Source organism: Epinephelus lanceolatus, chromosome 14, assembly GCF_041903045.1.
Source record: "Epinephelus lanceolatus isolate andai-2023 chromosome 14, ASM4190304v1, whole genome shotgun sequence".
Lineage (NCBI taxonomy): Eukaryota > Metazoa > Chordata > Actinopteri > Perciformes > Serranidae > Epinephelus > Epinephelus lanceolatus.
In genome coordinates, this window is record NC_135747.1 from 29,095,338 (window position 1) to 29,113,729 (window position 18,392).

The following is an 18,392-nucleotide window of genomic DNA, read 5'->3' on the forward strand; positions in this document are numbered from 1 at the left end:
AATTATGCGCAAAAAATGCTGAGTGACCGCTCTGAGTCTGTTTAGAGGGCTGAAAGGACCAAGAGTGAAAACACACTACGAGGACTGAGTTTGGTTAGTTTTAAAAGGACTATATGTGAAAACACCCTTAGTCTAGTCATCTAGTGGACCGGATTGGACCCTTTGACGGGCCAGTTCTGGTCCATGGGGCGTATGTTTGACAGCTCTGGTCTATATGGTGCTGTTTCTACAATAATACCAGTAAGACCTCATTATACTGAACTTGAACTGTCCTATGTTTACAGTGTGATGGTCTTGTGTTTGAAATAATACTTTGGGAAAAAACAATTCATGTAATTTGTGTTTTTGAACATAGCCTATAGTTTAGTCTGACCATTGACAATTGGGTAGTCAAGTTCAGTAACTTATATTTTGTCTTGTAAATTAAAAAGTATTTTATTTTCAAGTAACTATACGCCCAACTTCCGGTTAGCTTGTAGCATACATTAGCTAGCTTGACCCAGCTCGTCCCCGGCTTCTTGTTTTTAGCATTAAGTTGTGCTGTAATGCTGCCACTATGCGGGCAGCTGAGTACATGTCACCTGAAATGACTGTGGAACAGCTCCTGGGAAGCTTTGTACAGTTTTCACACCGCCCACTCTGACACTTTCACACCGATTTTACTCATCGGGCTCGACGTTCACATCAGAGCCGGTTGGTTGTGAAGCTGTTTGATGCAGCCGTTAAACCGTCGGTTATCGCTCTCTGGCAGATTGTTCACCTTTTTAAACAGACGTGGATTAAATCAGGAGGGTTGGTGCCCACGGGGCGCCCACACCGCCCGCTCTCCTGCGGTAGACAGTCGATCAAAAGCCTCGTCTAGGATTTTTTTGTGCTGTCTGGCTCGGAGTACGGCTGTCCTCAGACGGCCCGGCACACGGGCACTAACGGCCGTGACGCAGAGGCACGTGCGGATTGAACGAGCCAGCGGCGTCACGGCAGGCTGTGAACATGCACGGTCCGCTCCGGCAGCCTCACATTGAGACCATAATAACCATATATTCGTCTAAAAATACCTTAAAATAGCACGTGTGTGTGTGTGTGTGTGTTAGGAGTGAAATAAGGTCAGGCGGACAATTTATTTGTATTTATTAAAAATTCCCTTCTAGCTCTTTCATTTAATAATTAATATTTTATTATTTTATTTTTTTCTGTGCTATTTATGTCCCCATACGTCAAAAACCGACGTGGCAATAAACCGGATTTTGATGCCACATTGACCCAAGGCTTGTCGTGTCCCGAAGAGCCCCCCTTATTGGTTGTTCTCTGTTGCTATGGTACCAGACATCGGATGCTGAAGTTTCATGCGCGACTCCTGTGTCGGTGCAGCAGCAGGAAGTGTAGTTGCAGTGATGGAGAGTCAGAGAGTGATTGATGGATGTGTGAGGAGTGTGTGCTCAGAGACAGAGGGTGGTCTCTGCACAACTGGACCGACTGATGAGTCTGAGTCACACAGTCACTCACGTCACTAGTGTGTGTGTGTGTGTGTGAGAGAGAGTGTGTGTCAGTGATCAACTGAAATAACCTGTATAGGATCCTCTTCTACATTAACACATGCATGATTTGCCAACAATATGATAAGAGCAGGATATTCAGTGGGATGCTCAGGAGTTTCCTCCACACATTGAGGGGTTATTATTATTATTAATAGTTTGTGCATGGAGACCAGAGGTGTTTCTCAAAGTCAAGGATCCCTTCTTGGAAGGATGCCACAGAGGCAGACAAGAGTCCTCCCTTGCATTCAGTGAGCACACTCTGGCACAGACTAACAAGTGTCCCCAGGTGACCCTCAGTAGGCTGAGGGCATTTCAGGGTACCACCATAATTCTGGCACTCTCTAATGCTGCTGTACAATTTGAACAAATGTAGCAGGGTGTGTGGACCCTTAGTGCTCCATCACTGCTGTAAATGACTGATTTAAACCCCTTTATTTAATCCATGGTATTTTAAGAAGCTCATTATTTGGCAGTGGGCACATTGGAAAGTGTAAAATATGAGGTGTCTGTCATTATTTTTTTAATGCTTGTGTGATTAAAACTCCTGCAGATATTAGTCCAAGTAAAATACATATTTATCCATATCCTGCTGAGCTCTGCCTTGAAAATTCTCTGAATGAAGGACTCTGTCCTTGATAGAATTGGAAGGATCCTTGACATTGGAACAGTCCTTTGGGGGGATTTGATGACATAGCATCCTTCAAATTCAGCCATTGTTTGTGTCTTTGTGTTTGTGTTGCCCCATCTATCCACTTACATCTGCCTAGCAAAGCACCCCAGACATCCCTCTCTCCAGCAACGCTTTCCAGCTCCTTCTGGGGGACCGGAACAACTCTAACAATAGCCGCCCAGGAGGCATCCTGGTCAGATTCCCGAACCACCAGAACTGACCACAACGGTCTGGCGCAGTGCCCACATCACTGCCACCAAACCGCTGATCCATCTCACGCTCCATTCTGCCCTCACTCATGAACAAGACCTCAAGGTACATGAACTCCTTTGCTTGTGGCAGTAACTCTCCCCCAACCCAGAGGGGGCAATCCACCCTTTTCCAGCAGAGAACCATGGCCTCAGATTTGGAGGTGCTGACTCTCATCCCGACTGCTTCACACTCTGCAAACCGCCCCAGTCCCTGCTAGAGGTCACGGTGTGATGAAGCCAACAGAACCACATCATCTGCAAAAAGCAGAGATGCAATTCTGAGGTCTCCAAACCGGACCCCTTCCTCCCCCCGGTTGTGCCTCGAGATCCTGTCCATGAATATCACAAACAGGATCAGTGACCATGGACAACCCTGGCTGAGGCCAACACCCACTGAGAACATGTTTGTCTTTACGCTGAGTATGTGGACGCAGCTTTCACTTTGGTCATACAGGGACCGGATGGCTCGTAGCAGCAAGCCAGGTACCCCGTAATCCTGCAGTGCCCCCCACAAGACTCCTCGAGGGATGCAGTCGTAAGCCTTCTCCAATTCCACAAAGCAGATGTAGACTGGATGGGCAAATTCCCATGACCCCTCCAGCAGCCTCACAAGGGTAAATAGCTAGTCCACTGTTCCAGGGCCAGGACGGAATCCGCATTGCTCCTCCTGAATCTGAGGTTCAACAGTCTGTAATAAATTTGTGTCTCTTTGCATCTCTTTATGGTCATTTTGAGTCTCTTCCTGGTTGGCATGTGTTAATTTAAGTGACACCTTCATAGCTCTGAATCAGTGCCCACGTCTTTTATTTGTTGAGCAATTCAAATACTTAAAAAAGAATAAAAGTAAAACAGCAATTCAATTTGATTGTCAGGTTAACCCTTTCACAGGATTAAACAAAACACCCTGATTTTTTTTAATGGGTTTAATAGGCTGATGATTTGAAGAATGTCTTGACCCGTAGATGACGTGTAATCCTTCATTTAAAACCTGAAAAATAACCTGCATTAGAGATTGTTACCTCTATAGTGATGCTGTGTTACCTGTGCCACTTGTGCTGTAATGAACTCGAAATTAAAAATGCAGAACCAGACCCAAGACAGAACACGTAACAAGAAGTGAGTGACCTCTTCAACTTCATTATTCATTAAATTACATCATCCCACACTCAAAACAGGGACAGAAATACACTTTGCATAAAAGGGACCTTGAATGTTGGCAACTAGACTCACCAACATCATTTTTTCACTGGGCTTTGTTCTCTTTTTTCTCAAAAACAGATATTGCACAGTAAAAACACATAAAAGTAGAAACATCAGAGATTCAAAACCTTTAAAACCTTCATTAGAAAAAGATTCAGAAATGTTTCCGACTTTGGAGAAAGTGGTTTACAATTGAATTGGTCATCTTCTCCTGTTTTGGCCCCAGACAAACAGTCCACTGGATAATTGCGAAAAAGGATTCACATGTGAAATTGCACATACAACAGTATGAGAGTCCTGTTTCTGTCACTGTGGGACATTTGGCAAATGATCATAGACTTCACATCCATAGCACACATGACTGTTCAGATGAATCCAATGAGGTGGAGGAAGGCAGTTCATCTGTGAGAAGTTAACGGATCGCTCCTTCAGAAAGCTTCGCACACAGTAAAGCACCCCAGCATCCTATGAGGATGATCAGGCTCCGTGGGATTTCCTCCACAGCTCAGGAGATATTAGTGCTGTCCTGTCAGCTGCATAGAGATCCAGAGTTTTGTCTCCTCCAAATGAGGCCTGGAGATCCAGTGGGCAGGTTACAGTAAATCCTCTCTTTGTTAGTTAAGTTTGGCACTAATGCGTATCCACTGAAGAGCCTGTCTAGTGTATTGGACAACGTGAGCAATGCTACTGTGAAGAGTCAATGGCCCAGAGAGAGTGTTCAAGTAGTTGAAGAACTCTGTAATGAAAAAGGAAGACAGTGCTCTTAAAGATACAGTGTATATAAGATTTCAGGGGATTTAGTGGCATCTAGCAGTGAGAATAGAAGATTGCAACCAGTTGAAGCTTCTCCTGGTTAGAATTATTTCAGTGTTCTTTGTTCAGGAGGTTTTTACCAAGAGTCGAATTATCCACAGAGGTCTCCTCCTCTGTAAAACCCAGTGATTAAAACCAGTAGAAACACAGAATAAAGAAGTTTCATGTTACAAACCAGTGTTTCTCCTGTGCTGTGCTGTGCTCCAGCTTGCTAGCCCAGCACCTGCTAATGTGTGCTCACCTTTCTACCTGACATCTTAAGATCCATGGGCCAGTTGAACAAAGCACCTTAAGTTTGGTCCTTAAGTATAACACTGACATGAAATACCTTGCCAATAACTGACTGGAAAGACGTTACATAAGACTGCAGAGCAATCATTAATTGTAAAGGGGCTGGAAGAGCGCAGCTTTGGAAAGTTGAGTAATCCAAAACTGGATGGTCACAATCAAAAAGTGACTTCTGGTAAAATTTAAAGTGCAATATCAGTTGCTTGTCATTAAGTGTGTCCATTGGGTTCTGCACAGAAGTAGACAGTATTCATGAAAACAGTGAAAGAAACAGGGTTCTGTGATGCCTATAACAACCCCCTATCACTCCTGTCCATCCCTCTGGATCTCACTCCTGCCTACCTTCCGGAAGGTTGGATCCCTCCTACCCACCCAAGAGAGACACTCACACACAGGTAGGACACACCAGGACAAAGACAAAACCATGAAACCATGCCAAGTGACAACAACAGATAGACCTAACTAACTAATGAACTAACTGACTAACTAAGTAACACTAACTAACTAACAAAACAACAAAACAAAAGAAAACGTCTTAAGGAATCCCTTCAGAGAAAAACTGATCTACTTGAGCCTCATGCACTGCAGTACTTCAGGAATCCATCTGCTATGAGAAGTGGGGGGGGGGGGGGGGGGGGGGGGTGAATACACAGCAAAGATCAGTTGGGATGACAAAGATATCTGTCTTATTTTTATGTACACAAATCTCATGCATTAGAAGCCCCTGTCTACCTTTATTCTCCTTTGCAAGGTTGTCTGCCACCTCCCAGTATTCAAAGCTGTACAGGACACTATTGGTGATGTTCAGGTGATTTGCTGCCATCTGGTGGATGCGTTGAGGAATGCTTATGAGAGAAGGGAAGGTGCTGCCCCCGTGTGAACCCCGGCTGGGGTGTTTTGCATTGGGTGAGAGTGAAGACGGGGGTCCTCCAGCACTCCTGGAGGTGAAAACACACGTGCAGCAGAGTGGTGGTGATCAGTGACTGGAATACATGAAAATTAATGAAACAGAGACCTTGGAATATAAAGTCACTATCCACCTACTTCCCAGAGTCACTCCAACAGGGTGGTGTAGAAGGCACTTTGGGAGAACTCTGTGATGACACCATAAACAAGGCAGGAAATCAAACCCAAATGTTTACATTCTACGGATGTAAATGGTACCTTAGACTTATTATTTTTAGATATACCTTGAAGTAGTCGAGCAGAACTTTGGAGTATTTCAGTGCATGGTCCTTCTTTAGACGAAACATTTGCCAGTAAAGGAGGGCAAGGCATCGGAAACTGTGGACAGCACAAAAGTTAAAAACACTCAGAGGGACCACAAATCATCCTCAAAATCTAGGTCCTTCAGCGCGATGATAGATGTGGCATAAACAGAGGAAATGACATACGCACCACAGAACCGCCAGCTGTTTGTCTTCCTGTCTCGCTCCAGGGCCAGAGTGGCTCTTGAGCCTCATTGCGTACCTTAAGACACAGGACTGTTAACAATGGAAGCTGCAGCTCGTGTATATGTGTCTGTTTGGCTTGTATCTGTTTTGTGCAACTCACCTAATGAGCTCCACTGTCTCTGAGTACATGGTATACGGAGACTTGGCCTCCAGAGGCCCTTCCTCCATCGCTTTCCCACACTCCATGAAGGAGAGAGCAGCGTCAACGTAATTCACAGCCTTGCCAAGCTTGTCCACCTGGAAATAAGACATCAAACACAGGCAAAGATTGGAGTAAACGTTACGGGAATACTTAAATATTTTAGTGTTAGGCGATAAAATCAAGCAGGTATTGGCTAAGAAGGTCTGCAGCTCTGGGGGATTTGTCCAGGATGTGTTAAGTCTTAAAAGAGGTAACCCTTTGTCACGCAAGGCGCTTTCTAACAACTGAGGGGCTCCGCTCTTCTCTTCTTCTTCATTCACACATGTTAAGTCTGCTGCCCTACCCTATGTTAGACCGGGTAGTGGGCAGCGCAGTGGAAATATTAGGTTTGAACTTTGGTTTCTCCCTGGGAAGATATTTTAAATTCTGAGGAGACAGTACTAAATTAGACTTAGATGTTCCAATACAGCTGCTTCCATAGGTGGAAAACTGTTCTTGATGTGGATCCTGTTAAATGAGTGAATGTCCAAAACAACTAAGTATCTCTGGGTGATGATGTTCCCATTTACTGCACTACTATGATAAAGACAGAAAGATTACCTTGATGACTGGATGTGAAGTGATCCAAATTAATTTGCTGTTAATGCCGTGCCATGCTTAGCAAATGCTTACAGTAAGAACCATATGTTCTTGCAGCTGTCCTCAAAAAGACTCCCATGACCTTAAAAACCTAAACACTACCTCCTGTGACCACTGTTACCTTATGGAAACCCACACTGCCATCTAGTGGTCAAAAATGTTGTAGGCTTTAAATACAATGTCTACACAGCAAGCAAATCATATTTCCCCTTAAATGTCAAAGCATTTCTCCGGTGACTGTACAACATCCCAGTTTTGCTTCACTGTTTATAATTTATATTCAGACAAAAATGAAGAACTCACCATTGCATCTGCACGATGCTTCATCCTTTTAGCTTCGTGTAAGTAGTACTCAGCATGGTGCGGGCTAAGATGGACAGAAACACAGAAGAATAAGTGCAATGCAGTCACAGACAGGTGTCTGGTGAGTCTGTATCTAACAAACATAAAACAATGTCGGCTCACGTTTCATGGTTTGGCACAGTCCCTCTGTGTCCTGCAGGGCCCCAGGACTCAGATGGTGGTTGGGGCTGTCTGGACACTTTTACACACTCCACCTCCATCTTGGGCTGAGAGCACAGGTGAAGAAAAAGAGATGAAATCATCCAAAAAACTGAGAGGAATGGAGCTGGAATTATCTAGAAAGTATTTTTTTTTGTATCACCTTCACAGCAGAGTCTCTATTCTTGTCTCTGTTCTTGTGGATGTGATGCTGCTCTGAGGTCTTCGTTTTAGGGGGTGGCTTGGTGGACTCAGGGCTGTTGGACAGCGGGGACAGCGGAGACAATGGTCTCTTGCTGTCCAAGTACTCCTCCAAGTATCTGCAAGTACACACATGTACATTGACACAGACACACATCATATGGTTTGTGCGAGTATAAAAACACTTGTCACAGATGTGTGATGGCACGTGTGACATAAAATGGTGTCTTTTTTTACCCATTGTGTGTGGTCTCTATCACAAAGTTCTGCTCAGCTGTGTGAGATGAAGCTTCCGTGCGGCCTGAGGGGTCAGGTGCATAAGGAATACTCCTCTTGCTCTCTCTGTGCGACACACCATTCTCCAACTGGTCACAAACAAACACACATATTGATGAATCAATGTGTTCTAAGGTAACGATAACACAACAATTCTTATTTTCAGGTGATTATGCACTAAAGAAAACATACTTATTATATTATATTATATTTCTGCCAGCACAATCCTCTAAATCCAACACACTGGACCTTTAAAACAATGCCAATACACATAAAATTAAACAGGGAAGAAAAGTGAATATATATGTTGTTTACCTTGCGTTTCCTTTTGCCGTCTTTAGTCACAGTCTCTGGGACGTACAGGTGTTTCATAGCCTCTTTTTGCTTGTCCTTGTTTGATGAAGAGGAAGAAGAGGAGGGTTTTTTAACAGGGGAACTAGTAGTGCTGTCCGGGACCCTCTTGAGAAGACAGAGGTCTATTTGCACCACCAGATTTCGAAGTCCTCGCTGGGAAGGCGCTGTGGCTTTTTCACCTCGACCAAACGGGACCAGGGTGTAGAGTTTTTGCTTCCCCTCACTCTGCTGGATCTCACTGGGGTTACCTGAAACGGGTCCTCTTGGGTAGACCGCCTTCGGTCTGTTGGCATCAGACCTCCCTGGGCCTGGTTGCCCTCTCCTGGGGAGTCTCTTGTGAGAGGTAGAGTCTGCTGGAACTTTGGTGACCGGAGCCTGGTATTCAGATTCTGAGTCTGAGTCTGAAGAGGAAGAGGTGGAGGGTGAGGAGGAGGATGGTTTGTGAGGAGTTGGGGAACGTGACAGAGGAGGTGACGGGTCTCGCTGTAGCTCTCTTTCCTCCTCACTCCTCCCTGCCTTCTTTGTCCTCCCCTGGTGGTGTGAGTCGTCTTGCAGGCGGTGTTGCTCGGTGTTGGTGGGCAGTCTCTGCTTGGCCTGCACTGTTTGCCATTCGAGTCTGTGCTGCTGCTCCCTCCTCCTCCTGCTTTCCCCTCTTGCTGTCTCCTCTCTCTGTCTCTGCCTCTCTATCTCTCCCTCCTCCTCTTCCTCCTCCTCCTCTTCTTCCGCAGAACTCTGGATCCAGGGACGTCTCAGTAGCTGCTCCTCCGCCAGCCTCCTGTCTTCCTTTCTCTCCTGTTTCCCTTGTTGTTTCTCCCGATGCCTGTCCTCTTTCCTCTCGTGTTTTCTCCCGTCAGCTTGACTCAGATGATCTCCTCTGCGTTCCACCTCCTGCTCCTTAAACTGGGGTTTCTTCTGTGGCTTTTTTGTATGGTTAACATGCACAGGAGTTGGGGCTGCAGCCTCCGAAGGCTTGGCCCTGGGTTTTAAGCTAGGGTTAGATCTAGAGTTCAACCCAGTGTTAGGATTAGTAACAGGTTTAGAGGGAGATTGGGAATGAGAACTATGACCAGAGTTGGTTTCACGAGCAGTGGGAGCTAAGTGCCTTGCTCGTGTGGGGCTTTGCTGTGAGCTGGACTGAAACGTAAGCCTGCGCTTGTGGTTGGAGTTGTGGTTGGATCTACTACTCTGGATTTGCTCAATATGCGATGTGTGTTTGGGTTTGGGGGTCTCGGAGGGCTGTTTAGAACTCGGCTGAAAGGTAGGCTTGGGTCTAGATTTGTGGCTGTGACTCTGGTTAGAGTTTAAAACAGCAGAGTTCTTGGGTTTGCTTTGGTCTTGGTCGTGTGTGGGTCGAGTCTTGGGTCTGTGCTGATGAGGTGGCTGAGGATGAGCGCTATTTGTAGGCCTGCTCTGAGTGTCGCTGTTAGGCAGTGGGGTAATCCATGACCTGTGTTTTGTCCTGTGGGGGTTAGTTGCTAGACTAGGTTGTGTTGTCTGAACCTCAGGGTGGTGCCGAACCCTGGAAGGAGCAGGTAGGCTTGGACTGGGGCTTCTTGGAGGGTCTCTAGGTATTGGACTAGGGCTACGGCTGGCTCTCGGGCTGCCACACGGACTTGGGCAAACACTTGGAACTGGACTGAGGATAGGGCTGCGCCTCGGGCTTGGGCTAGGACTGGGGCAGGTGCTGGGGAATGGGCTGGGGCTAGGGCAGTAGCTATAACCAGGGCTAGGGAGGGGGCTGTTGTGGCTGTAATTGAACTGTGGGCTCGGGATAGGGCTTTGACTTGGGCTGTATTCCTGATTGCTGTCCCAGGACCTGGCTGGAGATGGCGCTCTCTGTGTGTGGGGAGAGGGAGGGCGTCCTGGAAAGCTCTGGGAGGGATCCTGGTCACTGCTGGCAGATTTTTTGCGGGGCTTCTGCAGCCATTTATCCAACTGCCACTGGGTCGCAGAGGGGTGATCAGGCTTGAGAAAACACAGAGAGAGAAACAAATATCAAATATCAGTCCTTTATTAGTGAAGCTTCACACATGCAGGTACAGTGGTGGGGGAAGGCCAGGTTGAACTTTTTCTTAAAGGGACAGTTCAACCCCTAATCAAAAACACATATTTTTCCTCTTAATATATCAGACTAGATTGTTTCAGTGTGAGTTGCAGTGTTGGAGATATCAGCCATAGAGATGTCTGCCTTCTTTCTAATATAATGGAACTAGATGGCACTCAGCTTGTGGTACTCAACGCGCCAAAAGATACATTTAAAAAACTCTACAGCAATGTCTCTTTCCAGAAATCATGACCTGGTTACTCAAGATAATCCACAGACCTTGTTGTGAGCAGTTTCATGTGGAGACTATTTTCTTTCTACCGAACTACATCCACCAACCGTATCACCGCACAGAAGGGAGCGTGCAGCAACTCATGTACAAGAGGCTCGTTCTTTTGACAGTTCAAGATATGAACTCCTCAGCTGAGCTCTTAGCTAGCTCAGTGGTGCTAGGTGAACTGGCAGTAGATGCATGCTTTTCCTCGCGGTGATACAGTTGGTGGGTGTCGTTTTGTACAAAGAAAATAGTTCTTTTTACCGAACCACAAGGTCTGGTCTCACAAAAAGGTCTCTGGATTAACTTGAGTAACCGGTAACATTTGAGTTTTTCAAATGTATTTTTATGGCGCTTTAAGCACCAAAAGAGTGCTGTCTAGTTCCATTATACTGAAGAGAAGGCAGACATCTCTAAGGTGATATCACTCTGTAACTCACTCCAAAACAATCTAGACTGATAAACATCAGCCCCAAACTCAGGATTTCTGGTAAGATACAGTGGTGGTTATGGTCACTTAGCATCTTCAGATGCAACCTGCCTCCGTACCCTTAAAGTTGACACAGAGTAGGTACAAGAGTAACACTTAGTGCCCGACCTGTGTTTTCCTGATGGTTTAAGAAACGCTCCTAAGCTCAGGGGTAGCCAAATTTGACATATATACAGAAAAATATAATAATATATAATATATATAATATATCATTGGCCAAACAGCAGTAAAAACATAGTTTTCAACCAGTTACACAGCAAGATAATCCACGTTTCTATTTTTGCCATAGAAAAAATCATTTTCTATCAAAATTACTATGCAACACTACCAAACAGTTTAACGTCTGACATTACAGTAGATTATTGGTGTGCCATCATATTACAAAAAGAATTTCTCTATCCATCTTTTCAGGTTTGACACCATGTTTACTGAGGTAAATGTTTTTCTCAACTAGTAATCAATTATTTTAGGTGACAGGGGTAGGAAACCTGCGACTCTGCAGCACACTCCACTGGAGTCTTCCTCACAAGGCTAGCTATGGTTTTAAAATCCAAAAAAGATAGAGAGCCCATTGCAGAGTAGCCACCTTGTAGTAAATCATATAAATGAATGCTTATTTTGACCTGTTTGTAATGTTGATGGGCTAATTTAGATTTAACAGGCTGTTACCCTCATTTAAATTTGTTCTGCGGCTCCAGACAGATTTTCTTTTTTCTGTTTTTGGTCAGTAACGGCTCTTTTAATAGTTAAGGTTGCCAACCCCTGGTGGGTGAAGTAGCAAAAGCTAGTGTTTAAATTAAAAAGTGCATTGGCAGGACTTGTTAGTAGTAGCCTAGTTGTTTAAGATGACAGTGACATCATGTTTAAACTTGGCTATTAGTTTGTTTTTAAAAATTTGCCGTGGGCCATTTACAAACAGGCAGCAGGCCACGATTGGCCCGCGGGCCGTAGTTTGGCCATCCCTGCTCTAAAAATATACACACAAAAGTGTTGAAGTAGAAGTGTGAAGCAGCAGAAAAAGGAAATACTCAAGGAAAGTACAAGTACATAAAACTGTACATCAAATTCCATCACTGTACACACATCATTGTCTTTACTAGTAAAGAGATGACAAGGTGCAAGCAGACGCATTTAACCATGTGAGGAATGGCACATATAACATCAGTCTCACACTGCACCAGGATCATTTAAAATACACAACATGCACTTAAATACCTCACTGACTCAGCTCTCATTAAAACAACTCCAAAAACACAAGACTGATTTTATGACTCATGCTCAAAAAGTTTTCTTTAACTAAAAATTCCTACTGACACTATAACCTCCTTTCTCGTCCCACAGTGCACATCTGTGCTTACAGTAGCTCAACCCCCATCCAATTATGCCAAATGACTCACTTACTGTTTACTTAACAACTGGCTTGGTAACCAAAAATGAGACGAACACAAGAGAAAGCAGGCGTTTCTACTTAAACGTAAAAAAAATAAGCCCAAAGAGGATACTCACATCTGGAGAGCAAACTCCTTTCTCTCCCTGGCGTTCCCTCTTTTCTCCCGTCGCTGACCAGGAACTAAATTAAACCTCTACTCCTCAAGTCAAACAGTGACCCCCCCCTCCCCACATCCCTCGCCCTCTTTCCAGAGAAGACACTGCATCTCTTGTACCGTCTCAACTGCCCTCCCTCCTTCTCTTCTGTCCCTCCCTCTTTCTCTCACTACCTGGAACTCCAGATTCGCTGCTTCCATAACGCCAACCCCCATCTCTTCCTTGGGAGACATTTAAACAGTCTATGTAAATGAAAAACACATGGCGTGCACCCCCCCCCCCCCCCCCCCCCCCCAACCCCAACCCCAACCCCAAACACACACTCCACTCCCTCTCCCTCCATAGGGGCCCGATGTAGTGCGTGTTTAGTAATACAGTCCTCTATGTCGTACAGGGCCTTCCATTCATAAAAGAGGAGCAGGTTTCCCCTTCATTCCCCACATAGCACACATCTCAACCCCCACAATGCCCCACACCTCCGAGCGGCCGTCATACCTCTACACCTCAGCACTAAGTCGCCCATTCACCATTCATTATTTGTCTAAGATAATGATATGCAAGTAGTCCACATTCTCTGTGTGCACTGTTGTTTTGAAGGCAAAGGTAACTCTAGTCGCTGATGTCAACACAACCTCCAGTCTTGGTGACTTCCACCTCCCAAGGGCTTTCCTCTTTAAGACTGGGCTTGTTGACATGACACCCAGGCACTAATTCCCAAAGCTACCTCTGCCCCTCCTCCTCCTCCTCCTCCTCCTCCTCCTCCTCTCCAACTCACACGCATTCCTCATTCCTCTGTCCCTCCCCACACCTGCTGTCAACTGCCTCGAGGCCACCACTCCCTGTAGAGACTTCACCCCTGAGGGCACACAACCAGAGGAAGAGACAGACAGACGAGGCATGGAGAAGAGGAGATAGGAGGTTGTGGCTCAGTGTTGGTACCTCCTTGCTGTTGCAGTGGGGGGGCGCAGTGGCAGGCGACGCAGGATCGGGGTGAGCGTCTGGGCTCCGGCTGGGGCTCCGGGAGTGAAGGCTGCTGCTGCCTGACTCGGCGGAGGAGTCGGAGCCCGAGGAGTCCGAGCTGGAATGTCTCACCCGCCTGCCATGTGTGTGCGCTCGCTGTGCTGACAGGCTGTCAGTCAACACACACACAAACATCAGAGAGGGGTCAGCATACGAACACAACCCAGTTGAGCACATACACACACATACATAGACACGCACATTCAAAGGCAGACAGATGTTGTTGTTATTCACACATTATAAAGCTGAGGTAGGCAGTTAAATTTTGGTGTCGTTGGGCAAAATTTCCATAATAAACTTTGAGCATATTGTAGTTCGAGTGGACTGAGAGAAAGCTAGACTTCCACACCTCCTCTTGGCTCTGTTTCCAGGCTTTAGAAAATCTAGCCCTTGACAGAAGACTTTGACCAATCACAGATCGTTTTAGAGAGATGGTATTCCTATTGACTTTGGTTCGGTTCAATTGAACTCAAGTTTGTTTGCTCCCTGAGTGTGGTTTGTTTGGGCAGGTGTGAACACAGCAATCAACCTGCGTAGTTGTCCCTCCATTGTGACATTAGAAAGTGTCACATTTATCTTGCAAGTGTACTCTTCTTCAACGTTTTGTTTACTTCCAGGATTTTTCCCACATGGAAATTCTGACCAATCAAGAGCAGCTTTCTCGCACAAGGCATTTGATCTAGTCTGCTTGTAAATGCTGCCGTGAGAACACGAACCAACTCTAGACAATTATGCAACTTTATAACAAAATGAGTCCCTGATTCAGACCAAAGCAAGACAACTCTACTGTCTGAAAGTCTAAAAGAGAGTCAGACAATAAAAGAAAAAAACACATCATTATCAGCAAAGCATTTCAGAGATGGATAAAAAATGTTGCTAAGAGTTTAGCCTTCTACTACCTGCAGCCAAAGGCTCACTGCTGCAGCTTCAGGTTCACTTCTATGTAGCTAACGTTAGCAAGAGCCTCAAATTACAGTGTGTCCGCCTTACTCCTCGCAGCTACAGACCACCTCACAAGGAGGAGATTGGCTGCTCCGGAGACAGACCCCAGCTACAGGAGACTGGACAGCCCCAACTCCTGACCACAAACTTTCTGTTGCTGCTGTTACCCAGTTTAGACCCAGTGCTACCACTGGCTGCCAGCCTGCTGTGATACCCAGTGCTGGGGGGTTTGTGCTGGCTGCATTGGAGTCACCAACAAGAGATCTGTCTTTTCTCTTGGGGAAGCAGTCGAGGCGTAGGGACTGTGGAGTGACTTGTGCTTTAAGGGCGGTAGCCTTGTGGGTAACCTGTGAGGGTGTGACGTGTGCTTTGTGTGTTACGTGTGTGTGGAGGGAAGCAGCTCTCTCGGGGTGTCTTGGTGAAGACGGCAGGCGGCAAAGAGAGATGTTAGTCAGCAGAATTAAGTGTCTAGATAAGCTCAAGCTGAGCTTTTCAACCTCATGAGAAAGTCATGTTTATGGTTTTGTGATGAAGACCGCAATAAAGGCATTGTTGTGAACGGCACCCAAACGCCTCGCCATCCTTTCTTCTGTAGAGTGGTCGATCGCTAGAATCTAGTTACCAGCTAATAACGAGCCAAGCTAATTTAATGTTAATAGGCCAGCGTGTTCCCAATTACGGTTCAGAGCTGGTAGGCTGTCACGGAGAGAGGTAATGCTTGTCTCATTTGTGGTGCAGCTGTACCATGAAATAAGATAAAATAAATCAATGTATGGGAAACACTGGGTTACTGTATAAAACCCGTGTACATGCCCGTCATCGTCTGGTAGGAGGGGCTCAGAGCTGCAGGAGGAGGGTGTATTTTAATTTTTTCATTTTATTTTGCCTTTTCAGATTTCTGCCTGTCCCACCTTTAACTTTTGTTAACAGACAAACATCCAAAGTCCATATCCGCAGTATGCACACATGATATTTGTAATCAAGTACCTGAGTCCATCCCAGGAAGCTGACTCATGAGTTGCCTTCAGGGACACAAAACACAAAACAGAGAGATATCATCCACAGGAGCAGTGCAGAAAACAGCTTGTTACACTCAGTGTGTTACCTCAGCTGTCATAATATCTTTAGTAGCAAGCAGGGTACAAAATAAACACAAAAAAGTTATTTTGTACCCTGGTAGCAAGAAACAGTCTTAACTATGTGGCGGTTGTGCCAGACTCTGTGTGTGTGTGTGTACGTGTGTGTGTGTGTGTGGGTGTGTACGCGCGCACACCATTAAACACTACCAGAAAACAGGCATCGTTCAGCAGGAGCTGCCAAACAATCCAGTCATGGTCTGTTTTGCTTTGTCTTACACTTTCTCTTTCTGGTTTCTCACGTTGTCTGGCTGTACGATAGCAGGAAGATAAATCCAGCTGAGGTCAAACCTACTTAGTTATTATTTCGGTGTCATGCCAAACATCTGGCACATAAGAAACAGCTATTTTACAAAACTAAAACATGCATCATCCAGTAGTACATATATGAAAAACAACGTTACATCATGTAGTGACTGCAGGAAACAAACTAAAAGTCACAGAGAGGCTGAGGCTGGGCCTGGTTAACTTGTCTGACAGCTAACAACAGATCTAAAAATACGTCAAATAAATGTATTAATGAAAAGGAATCAACTTAATATAACTTGTACAAACTTAAAATTAAGATGATCACAGCGAACAAAGAAAAGTGCAGTCAACAAAACCAGAAAAAAAACTACACAGGTGAGGATGAGATGCTGATATAGATTCTAGATCTTGTCTTTTCTTACCATATCTTATCGTATCTTATCCTATCGTACCTTGTCGTATCTTGTCTTGTCTTAACGTATCTTATCCTATCGTATCTTGTCTTATTGTATCTTATTGTGTCTTATCTTGTCTCATCTTATCTCATCTTCTCCTGTATCTTATCTTATTGTATCTTATTGTATCGTGTCTTGTCTTGTCGTATCTTATTGTGTCTTATCTTGTCTCATCCTATCTCATCTCATCTCATCTTATCTTACCACATCTTATCATATCTTATTGTATCATGTCTTGTCTTATCGTATCTTATCTTATCTTATCTTACTAATGTTATTATCATTAACCAGGCTTTATTAATAATAATGAAATAGTAAACAATTCTGTATTAGAAGGAGAATGCACAGTGGGTGGTCGTGACAGAGTGATGCATGACCCAGACATGAAATGGTATGGAGTTATTTCACAAAATTATCCCGCTTATTACATGGCTACTTACTAAACAAATCAATAGTTTGACAAAAAAGATTGATTTGAAAATGATTTCATTGCTTCAGTCAGTGTCTATGATCAGAACTCTGTCCATATCAGCCTGTGATATTCAGAAATAACGACCGTGGCGTAGAATGAGCAGAGTGACTCAAGTATTGAACAAAGCCGTGTAATGAAGGTATCGTCAAAGCACTTTGAATGTCACCTACCCTTTGAGTGTCCTCATCATCACTGCTCAGCTTCAGGTCATCAGCAAGCATTCTGTAAGCAGAGAAACAAACAGTCAGACAAACAACACTGTTGTACATTTAATCTGTGGGGTTTTCAGAAGAGACGCGACCAAGCTTTTTTATCTCTCAGAACCAATTCCGATACCTTAACTCAGGATATCTGCCAATACTGAGTACCAATCTGATACCAGTGATTTCTTTTTCACAAATTTAAAATCTGCACAAATCATGGTGTGGATCGTTTTTAAGTACAGTTAGACGATGTCAGGTAATGCTGTGAATTTTTTGATTATATTGATGAAGAAACTGTATATAATGTAGATTGTTCACATCAATCAGGTACTGGAACTGACAGAAATCCATCGGTGCATGCTTAGTTTCCGACACTTTTAAGTCCTCCTGCAGATATTCCTTTTAATCAGTATCAAACACACTAAAATAACAAATGTCTTTTTATAATTCCTCCAAAAAATATGCCTCTGTAGTCTTCTGAATACGTGATAATATCAAACCCAAGAGCCTGTATCAGACAAATATTTATATAACTAATCCACAGTTAGTTGGGATATGGTATAATGTGGTTCATATGTGTCTCAAATAAAACATAAAGTCATATTTCAAAAACAGAGATAACTCAGTTCTCAAAGCCAAGGTGTTGAGATGAACCATATATACTGTACTGATCCACTGTTTCAGGGTTGTTAATATACAGTATGTAACTAAACACACTCCAGCTGGATTGTAAAACGTGCTGAAAATTTGTGAGAAGAAAAATATATCTTCCAAATGTTCTGAAAACGTTACATAACGCAGGCTGTGTGTTAATGTGAAACACGCTGTTAGCTTTAAACACCGAACATGTGTTTCTCAGTAAAAGAGGATGTAACAAACAGGAGCACATCGGTCTCCACTGACAGCTTTCAGGAATGTTACCCGACCTTTGACCTGACCTTTGTTATGTAGCCTGAAACACTGTTTGTCTATTTCCCTTCACTCTAATTACAGCTTCTCCCTGTGGCAGCACAGACAATGTTGTTCATGATTTGTTTCTAATTTTACAGAAGCTGCTGAGAGGAAAACATCAATGATGTGTGTGATGTATGACATCGTCTGTGTTTGACGGCCTCCCGGTGGATCGTGTTTCCTCATTACCCACTTACGATTTGTGAGGTGCCACGCGAGGGTGACGGGTCATTCGCAGCTGAACATCCCCCCGACCTCACAGAGAGAGAAACATATTCAAAACCAGG

At 44.5% G+C, this 18,392-nt stretch overlaps 1 protein-coding gene and 1 long non-coding RNA gene across 6 annotated transcripts in view; one reads left to right on the top strand and one right to left on the bottom strand.

Moving 5' to 3' along the window:
• Positions 1-18,338, top strand: part of LOC117249201 (uncharacterized) — a 39,135-nt gene extending 20,797 nt beyond the window's left edge. For both annotated transcript variants that reach the window (XR_004500968.2, XR_013493284.1), the window contains exon 3: positions 18,204-18,338. This is a non-coding gene — a long non-coding RNA (uncharacterized LOC117249201). The remainder of the gene's footprint in view (positions 1-18,203) is intronic.
• The window catches only part of aff3 (AF4/FMR2 family, member 3), a 28,762-nt gene continuing 13,943 nt past the window's right edge, over positions 3,574-18,392 (bottom strand). For 2 of the 4 annotated variants that reach the window (XM_033614638.2, XM_078174579.1), the window contains exons 5-19: positions 18,303-18,360; positions 17,122-17,173; positions 15,627-15,661; positions 13,617-13,806; positions 8,286-10,289; positions 7,932-8,059; positions 7,657-7,813; positions 7,458-7,561; positions 7,296-7,359; positions 6,312-6,448; positions 6,156-6,227; positions 5,948-6,041; positions 5,802-5,851; positions 5,490-5,695; positions 3,574-4,392 (exon numbers count right to left, since the gene is read on the bottom strand). In XM_033614638.2, coding sequence (XP_033470529.2) covers positions 4,271-4,392; positions 5,490-5,695; positions 5,802-5,851; positions 5,948-6,041; positions 6,156-6,227; positions 6,312-6,448; positions 7,296-7,359; positions 7,458-7,561; positions 7,657-7,813; positions 7,932-8,059; positions 8,286-10,289; positions 13,617-13,806; positions 15,627-15,661; positions 17,122-17,173; positions 18,303-18,360 — 3,473 coding nt within the window. In that variant the 3' untranslated portion in view covers positions 3,574-4,270. Of the gene's footprint in view, positions 4,393-5,489; positions 5,696-5,797; positions 5,852-5,947; positions 6,042-6,155; positions 6,228-6,311; positions 6,449-7,295; positions 7,360-7,457; positions 7,562-7,656; positions 7,814-7,931; positions 8,060-8,285; positions 10,290-13,452; positions 13,588-13,616; positions 13,807-15,626; positions 15,662-17,121; positions 17,174-18,302; positions 18,361-18,392 lie in introns of those variants that run through there. The other 2 variants (XM_033614647.2, XM_078174580.1) reach the window with 2 other exon arrangements.